The sequence below is a fragment of the Arachis stenosperma genome, chromosome 4 (genome assembly GCF_014773155.1).
Source record: "Arachis stenosperma cultivar V10309 chromosome 4, arast.V10309.gnm1.PFL2, whole genome shotgun sequence".
NCBI lineage: Eukaryota > Viridiplantae > Streptophyta > Magnoliopsida > Fabales > Fabaceae > Arachis > Arachis stenosperma.
In genome coordinates, this window is record NC_080380.1 from 101,679,750 (window position 1) to 101,689,141 (window position 9,392).

At 32.0% G+C, this 9,392-nt stretch overlaps 1 protein-coding gene across 1 annotated transcript; it reads left to right on the plus strand.

Moving 5' to 3' along the window:
* The first annotated feature begins 2,166 nt into the window (after nucleotides 1-2,166).
* Nucleotides 2,167-8,381, plus strand: LOC130973754 (transcription factor EMB1444-like). The gene is made up of 11 exons (XM_057898406.1): nucleotides 2,167-2,391; nucleotides 2,597-3,102; nucleotides 3,867-4,064; nucleotides 4,777-4,867; nucleotides 4,963-5,004; nucleotides 5,228-5,287; nucleotides 5,634-6,680; nucleotides 6,780-6,881; nucleotides 7,157-7,288; nucleotides 7,652-7,777; nucleotides 7,882-8,381. Exons 2-11 carry the CDS (start codon nucleotides 3,002-3,004, stop codon nucleotides 7,969-7,971), a joined length of 1,989 nt encoding a protein of 662 aa, XP_057754389.1. The 5' UTR covers nucleotides 2,167-2,391; nucleotides 2,597-3,001; the 3' UTR covers nucleotides 7,972-8,381.
* The last annotated feature ends 1,011 nt before the right edge of the window (nucleotides 8,382-9,392 follow it).

A 9,392-nucleotide genomic window follows, 5' to 3' on the forward strand; every position in this document is an offset into this window, starting at 1 on the left:
TTATAATTTAGTTGTATTTAAAATTACATGTACTAAATCCATAAATCTATTTGGAAAAATTAATTTTGTAAATCAAACATTTAAAAAATTTATTCAATAAATATTGTAACAAATATTTAGTAAAATGAGTTATCTAACATATTCAAAATCAAAATAAAAAATTTAAAATTCGAAATAAAGAAATGAAAAATGTAATACATTTATTTCACATTTCATAATTTATTATTCTTCAAAATTAAATTAAATTAATCAATAAATAAATCTATTTAAAAAATTAGTTTCCTAAATCAAATATTTAAAAATTTTATTTAATATTACAATTAATACTCAGCAAAACAACTTACTAACAATACATTTTACTACTTAACAAAAACTAATCTGACAACTAATCTATTTTGCGTTACCAAAATATAATCTATTCTAATAATGTATAAGAATACTAAATCTATAAAAGTACCCTAATTAAAACTATATGTTTATTTATGTAAAAAAAAAACAACAACAATAATCTAGAAGTCGATCACTCCCATGATGTGCTATGTCATATTTTGGTAGTTGATGTCATCATCTTGTACATCTGCACATGCTATAATATTCGAATATCTTAATAATATCAAAAAAAATGTTCAAAAGAGGGAAAAATGAAGCGAAACATGAAATGAAAGGAACATTCCTTATGTAGTAAACGACTTCTTTATATAGGCGTAGATCAGTCATATCTTATTTATACTATAAATAGATTAAGCTTATTTATATCTCGTTTACACACGTATTGTGAAAATGTGATTTATTTTACTTACAGTGTAACAAAATATATGTAGACTTAATTCGTTTACAATGTAAATGAAATAAGTAAAGTGATGTAAATTAATATATAAGTTATAAATTATATATATCAGTAAATAAAATAATTAAATTATTTATCTAAAAAAATTATTTATAATATATAATTTTATAAATATTTATATATCATCTTTTAAGATCTAAAATAAAATTAAAATTAAATCTAAAACTAGAGATGTTCTAACAACTAAAAACATACCGTTAATACGAAATGAAACTGGGTATTGAATAAGGCGCAACCATGGAAGCAAAATAAAAGATTTTGGTCCTTCCAATGTTAAAAACTTAAAAATGAAGAAAAATTATTTGGTCACTGAGGAGAGAATCCCGAGGAGGAGATTCAGCAAAGAGCAGAAGTTGTCTGTGTTAGTGTTACACACAAAATTGAAAATTCCCTTGATATTCCTTTCCCCACGCGCCACAAGGTGAAGTAGTAGAATCAACAATGAACAATCATACTACCAAGGAGCATCTGTCACTGTCACTGTGTATGGGACCCACATCCCACTTAGCTCCACCTCCTATCTTCTCAATTCCGCTTCTGAATCATTTTCAAGTCCGTGGGCAAACAACTACTCATAATAATAATAATAATAATAATAATAATAATAATAATAAATTAACTAATATGCATTCTAATATATATTTTTAGAATACATAATAAATTTATTATTAATAAAAAAATTTAAATAATTTTATTTAATAAATATAAAATAAATACATTAAAAACTTAAATTTTTATATTTTTAATTTTATAATCTTAATATATCCTTGTAAAAACACAAAATAAATAAATCTTAATAATAAATAACAAAGTCAAGGTAGGTTGGCCTCACCTTCACGCACTTCAAAACCTCATTTTAATTTTTAGGTTATAATAATAATAATAATAATAATAATAATAATAATAATAATAATAATAATAATATTGCTGTTGTTGTTGTTGCAATAATTTTAATAGTGTTATTTAATTTATAATTCAAATTTTATAATTTAAAAATTGTAATTAAATTTTTGTATTATTTTAAATTTTGTAATTAGTATTTATCATGTTAAAAATATTTTTAAAATAAAAAATGTTTAAATTTAAAAATATAAGTTTTAAGAATGAGTATTTTTAATTTGAAAATAATTATTTTGTTAATTTTAATATTTTTATATAATAAAAACTTAATAATAAAATTTAATTATCAGTTTAATAAAATAATATAAATTTATAGAGTAATTTAATTTATTTTTTTATTATAAGGGTTTCTTGCTTTTACTGTTACCATTAACAATAGTTTTTTGACACCAAAGCATTCATTTCTTTATTTTTTGTTTGTCGACTTTTTTAATTGCAAAAGACAAACTGTTGCTATTTGCTCCCTCTATTTATCTCTTCAGTTTTCCTTCAACTTTTTTGTTATGTACCTTGTTTTGATTTGGATTTATCCATCGAAATTCTCTTCTTTGAGTTGAGGGATTCTTCAATCGGATAATCCTTCTCATGGAGTGTAATGAATTTGTGCATGGTGAAAATGATTTGGTTTCGTAGTCAGAGTAGAGGTAAGTGTTAAGCATCTTGTTTGTTTGTTTGTTGTTAAATGTGTTGTTTGGCTGCTGAGAAAATTGAAGCAGGAAAAAAAGAAAAGAAAAATGAGTTTTGATTCTTTTGGGGGGAGGGGGGTGATTGTTTCTGTAGTTGACTAGTTATAGCCTTATAGGTCATGAGTTAACTTCACCAACTTTTTGTTGGCCTTTGGTTATGCAGGTGTTGGTTCTTCTTGCTTGAATCCCAGTGTTGGCTCATTCTTCTTCTAATGAAAAATTGGATGCACATAACCTGTTTGTGAAAATGACACAGAAGAGTGCACTCTTGATCCCCTTATAGTGATTGTTGATTGTGACAGTACGGCTCTATACGTTTACTTTCTCATAGTTTTGTGTTGGAGGAAACAAGCTATGGTTGTTTTCTTGCTAATTGGTACAATAGGGCCACCAATCAAGAAAAGAGCTGGTTTGAGGATTAAACAAGCCGGGAGAGGTTCATACAGAGGAAGCTAGGTGTTTTGTGTTTATGTCTGTCTGTGTGCTTTGAACATTGAACTTGTTATTTGGACTGTGATTTTTGTACATTTTTCCTCAAAAGTGTTAGCAAAAATTGAATATAGAACAGATGGAAGCCACTTCTATGACTCATCATTTGTTGAAGGGCTTTTGTGATGGTACACAGTGGAAGTATGCTGTTTTTTGGAAGCTTAACCACCGTTTCCCCATGTAAGTTCTTTGGCTATTTGTTGTGCTGCCTTTTGTGTTTGTTTGTGCTGAAATGAGTAGAGTTGTCTTTTTATGTGGTAGTTTCTCAATAAGTTAAGTTCACAGTTTTCAACTTATTATGAGTTAGTGGTGTGCTTCTAGAAGAATTGATCATGTTGTAGATGGCTCACCATTTCCTTATGTTATTTGCTTATGTGGACTAACGTTACTTTAAAAGGGGTTAAACCTTGGATTATTAACTAAATTTTGTTTGGTCTGCTCCTTTTGCTACTTGTTGGTACAATTTGAACTTTGGATCTCATGCATGGATGCTGCTCAAGTCCCTTTTTGCCAACAATAATGGTTCTGGATGAGCCATTTTTTGTTATTATAGGTGTCAAGTAGTTGTTTGACCTGTTTTTATTCGTAACAAATGCAACTTATTCAACAGGTCAATCTTTGTGTTCAGGTCCATAATTTTCTTTTCATTAATTTCTTGTTGAGAAACATAACTTTAGAACCTCATGATCAAGATCATCTTTGTCAAATCTGGAAATAAGAGTGAACCATTACCCTAGTGTGTGATGCACCATATTTTGCTTGGTGCATCATAGTTATCCATGATCTATATAATGTTATAAACTAAGTTCAGTGTAAGTCAATGTCGGTGTAATTTAGAAACTTCTTATTTCCATAAATGGCATATACTTTTACTATTCACTTGAAATTAAGCTGGTTGTTTATGTTTAATTTTCTGGAGCATCACACAAGCCTTGTCATTTTAGGACTTTGACCTGGGAAGATGGATATTATGGTTACCAGAAAACTAATGAGGCCGCGGAGAGTATGTTGGATGACATCAATTTCAAATTCCCAGCTGAGGTATATTCTTCAAGTGGTGAAATTATTGAAGATCCAGGAGATTATTCTGCTGGACTACTCATGGCTGAAATGTCTCATCATAAATACAGTTTGGGAGAGGGGTAATAACTTATTCTCCTTGGAGGCTAAACTTGCTGCAGATAATGTTTTTTTTTTCTTTTTTTTTTTTTTTCCATCTAATTATTCTAGTACACAGATATTCACAAGTGGAGTGAGCCAAATGATAAATGCTTAAATATGGCTTTGTTTCCTATAAGCATACGTCATCTTGGTTTTTGTTTCCTGTTAATTTTTGCTTTGGTCTTGGTCTTGTAAATGTGACCATTTTGGTCTCCTCCATTAAGTGGAATCTATTAAATGATGACTTGGATTTTGATTTGGCGCATCATCATTTAGCATATCACACTTAATGGCATGAAAAACAAGGGACTAAAATCAAAACAAAAAATTAATGAAGGACAAAAAGGGTATATTTAAGCACAATAAAGATTCTTCATCTGTCCTAAAAATGTTTGTCATTTCTAAACTGTGATCTAGATACATTGAGTTTTGAATGTACTGAAATTCTAACGTGAGATATTTTGGGAATATATATTGATCTTAAATCACTTTGGCATTTTCTTTTCCCTTAGTTTTTAAAGATTCTCTGTTAATAGAAGTGTAGTTGAGTAAATTGTCGTTTATGCCAAATAGTGATGCCTGGTGCGTAATATGTCTTAAGGTCTTATCTAGGCCTTGTTGTATACACCATTGAAGATTTTTAATTATGATCTGTGAAGATGATGCAAAGTCCAACTCAATGTTTTCTGTCAGGGTTGTTGGTAAGGTAGCTTTTACTGGGAATCATTGTTGGGTGAGTGAGGACATTCTTACCCATGGGTTGGATGCTAATTTAATGCCTGAGGTGAGATTCTAACCATATAGTTTCCGCATAGAATTAAAGTAGTTAATCATCAAATCTTGAAATACCTAATATCTGCATTCTGTTCTTGGTTCCAGTGTCCTGATGAATGGCTTCTTCAATTTGCCTCTGGCATCAAGGTAACAATATGCTATCCTTTATATATTATATTGTTTATCCTACAAGAGAATAACTGATTTCCTTTTCTAATTTCTGGAAAAATTACAAAGCATTGTGCATGCACAGATGAGTGTGAAAATGACTAGAGAACTCAACTGACATCAAGCATTCCGTGCCATCTGAAGTTATGTTGCTAATTAGAGAAAATATTAAGTTGAGATTTTTTGTTTTTCTTGGTTACAGACCATTGTGTTGATTCCAGTTCTTCCTCAAGGAGTTTTGCAATTTGGTTCATTTCAAGCGGTGCGTATGTGTTCCATATTTAAATCCTGAACACTTTCGGAGTAATATCCAGAGCTTGCCATAGCAAACTCCACTATGAAATACATTTAAGTTCTTTGCTGCAAATTTCTCAGATCATGTGTCTATAGTATTTGCCCTACATAAGTTGTTTCATTTTGGTCTGCATATCTAGTTTTTCATGTATTCCTCCAGTAATATTGCATATTGCTGCACAAGCACTTGTTTTACTATTTTCATTTGTTGGTATAGGTGCAAAAGTTGTAGAATTTTTACTGTGTGTATATCCATTGTGAATGCGTTGCTTTATGTTCTCACATGAAGCTCTCTTTCCCTGTCAAGATTTTAGGTTGCTGAAGACCTGGAATTTGTTACCAATATCAAGGAGAAATTCCATTCCATTCATCTTCTGGCAGCAAGTACTACAGCATTGAACTATGGAGTTGATTGTCAAGATTGGTCAATCTCAGACCCAACAAATACTTTTATGGATATCTTGGATGAATCATCCAATATCACAAACAGTACAATAAAAACTGATGTTCTGGCTAGAATTGCGCCTAGTGTGAATGCATCAACAAGGTTGAACCCAGCAATGTTGTCTCAGGTGGAGACAAAAGATAATCTGGAAGAAGAGATATGGCCCACTTCTCCGTGGGTCAATGATGTGGGAGTATTCCAAGAGATATCAAATGGATTAGGTTTATACTCCGGTAAGACAGAGCAACAATTTGGAAGCAATGAAACTGGTTATGAGGATATCAAGGATCTGAATGGCTTCTTGGCTTTTCCCTCAGAGTCTGAATTGCACAAAGTGCTTGGATCAGCAGCTCCACACGGGAAAACAAGGAATTCCATGTCTAAACATACCTCTGTTGTGGGTACTTACAGTAACTCAACCTTTATATCCAACAACAAAGAACATGGTGATATTGAGAGTTTGGAGAACCCTGAAGATGTTGATCCGAAATATCTTTTGGATGCTGTTTATGGGGATTTATTTAGTGCCTGCAACGATACTTCAAGCATATCCAACAGTTTTAGGTCCCCTGTAAGCAAGAAGATGCCATTTACTGGTTTGATTCATCCCAGGAACAGTTGCGAAGAAAGCAGTTTGGTTATGAAAGATGTGAAAAGTGATCTTAAGGCGGCAGTTAGAGTCATGGGCAGAGATGCTATTACATCGCCATCTTTTGATGGAAATTCAAGCCTATTGACTGATGAGCCTCAAGAAGAAAAGGTTTATAGTCATTTGCAATCTACTAATGGACCAAAGATCTCTAGTACCTACAAGAAAAGAGCAAGGCCAGGTACCCAAAAGTCAAGGCCGAGAGATAGACAATTGATCATGGACAGGATGAAGGAGTTGAGGGAGCTTGTCCCAGATGGAGGAAAGGTAAATCTTTTTTTGCTTCGATACCAAGGTTAACATTTCTTAGTTCCTTTTGGACTACTAGTAGTATCTGAAATCTGTAACTGGCCATGTGATATGCAGTGTAGCATCGACAACCTCTTGGAGAGAACCATAAAGCATATGCTATACTTGAGAAAAATAACAAGCCAAGCTGAGAAGCTTAAGAGATTCGCACATAGAGAGGTAGCACATTTACGATTCCTTGTTTTTCATAAATAATATTGTCTTCTCTTTTTCTCGAGAAATATAAGAAAAGAAAAAGATATAATAGGTTGCAGTTAACACATCAATATGTACTTTGGGAAAGAACACTGAAAATGGGTGAAGTTTGAATTGCCTATTCCTACATCACTTCCCCCTTAATCCACAGATAACTAGTTATAGCTGGGAGATATGTACAATTTCTTTTTATAGCACCTCTTCGTTTGAGCTTTGACATGGTGCAATGGTGTGTTTAGGTTCCCAAATGCAGCAAGCAGAAGATCAATTATAACCAATCAGGGAGGAGCTGTGCATATGACTTGGAAAGTGAACAAGCATGGCCCATAGTGATAGAAGATCTGGAATGCTCAGGCCACATGCTTATTGAGGTCTCCTATTTTTCAACCTTACCCTTTTGTTCCATTGCACACAAGAATTTGTCTCGCGTCTGGCAAAATTATCACTTTTTGACTAAAAAAAGCACTTTTCACATGCTTCTATATTTTTTTTGGGGGAAAAAAATTGATTCCGATTCTTTTTACCAAGAGATGTGTTAATAGTATTCGTCTTTTTTTTACACCGAGTTTATACACACTGCAATTGGATGGGATGTGGGATAAATGTGTCACTTGATCTATCGGGCTTGGTGCATGATGAAATGGGTCACGTAACATTTCTAAATTATAAAATCACTCTATTGGGAATATGAAAGAAATCACCCTTGGTAACTGCTTACAACTAATGTCACACAGATGGTATGCAATGAGCATGGATTCTTCTTGGAGATTGCTCAGGTGATCCGGAAGCTGGAACTGACCATCTTGAAAGGTGTCTTAGAAAACCGCTCATCCGCAGCCTGGGCTTGTTTCATTGTTGAGGTAACGAGAAACACTCCTTGTTCGAGTTAAAACTTGTGTGTTGATAAAAATCCCTTTAATTTTATAGCAATTTTCTGATTATGGTATATAATTTTCTTTCTCAGGCTCCAAGAGGGTTTCACAGGATGGATGTTTTATGTCCTTTATTGCATCTTCTACAGCGGAGGAAGAACCCTGTTTCATATAAAAGCTGACCCTTATGTATACACAAGAGGCGTGCGAAACCCTTGACTTACATTCCATTCATCATTGAATAAAGTGTAGACACAATTTATCTGTTGTCACATGGTATTCAATGATAGAAGTATGAGCCAATATGGTGTTCCACACATTATATGTATATATAAGATACAAAACTTGTATTTTAGCAAGTTCGATGTCTTTCTATCATGTATCAACTAGGAGTTGCAACAATATTTGAGGGTGAGTTTAACTTTCTAATAGTGGTGTATGATAACTACTAGAATATGTAAAACTTGGGACTCCATGGGAGTCAATGCTTTTGGCACGAGGATGAGTGAGTAGCAAGTCACCGACTAGCTTTCTACTCATTTGCGATGTGACATTATGGTCCTATTTATAGAAGGGAGTGTTTTTGTTAAAATGGTGGAATCTTACTATGGGGATATAAGAATGCGTGATCGCTATAATAATCATGGCATGTGTGCCTTGCTCTGAATTTTAACTATTACCTGTTTGTCTTGATTGAGGACTTCGATTCTTTGTTGTCAAAAAATGTGCTATTATGAGAAAGAGCAAAAGAGGGTCAAGAAACTATCATTTATTTTTTAAATTAACTCATCATTGCTAGAGAGGGAAATTTGTTTACTAATTTATTATTGAAATATATATAAAGAGAAAAGATGGTAGTGTCAGAATTATACTTAAATGTTTAACATTTTTCTATTGTATGACATCATAATTTTTTTGAGTGAAGTTATAATTAGGTTTTTAAAAATTTCGGCTTTAGACTAATTAGTCTCTAAAAAAGTACAAATTTGATCATTCAAAATAGCAAACGATAGACATGTTAAGTTCTATCAATTCATTACGTAAAATTTAATGATGGTGCTTATATGTAGCGTTAACTACCGTGACATGTCTATTTATGAAAGATCATCATGCAGATAACATTTTTTAGAGTAAACCTGCTTTAGTAAGATTCGTGGTAAATAAAGAGTAGTTGATAACCGTTATATAAAAACTGAAAAGATAAGAATGATTCATTATCCAAAACTATATTATTTCTATGGTCATGTGGTAGCAACGGAACATACGTCATTGTAGACAATGAAATACATGAACAATTTCATTTTGTTTCGTACTATCTATTAACAGAAGGACATACATATTCAGTATTTGCTATCACAAAAGACCTAATTGGTATTTTTTTTCTCCATGAGCTAATTAGTTCAAGGTCAAAATCCTTAAAAATGTAATTATCACTTTACTCTAATTCTTTTAAGGTCTCAGTTTTTCTTATATTTCCTTCTCTCTATTATAATTATAAAGATAAGAAGAGAAACTGAGAGTTTCACAATTATCTTCAAGCATTTAAAATTTTTCTATTATGTGATATTATAATTTTTTGTTAAAGTGGTACAACCTAGTTTCT

Excerpts from the sequence above, each read along its gene's own strand:
- LOC130973754 (XM_057898406.1), top strand. The coding sequence starts at position 3,002 with ATGGAAGCCACTTCTATGACTCATCATTTGTTGAAGGGCTTTTGTGAT. Across the intron at positions 4,868-4,962 it reads ATGCTAATTTAATGCCTGAG|TGTCCTGATGAATGGCTTCT; the intron begins GTGAGATTCTAA and ends TCTTGGTTCCAG. Across the intron at positions 5,005-5,227 it reads AATTTGCCTCTGGCATCAAG|ACCATTGTGTTGATTCCAGT; the intron begins GTAACAATATGC and ends TCTTGGTTACAG.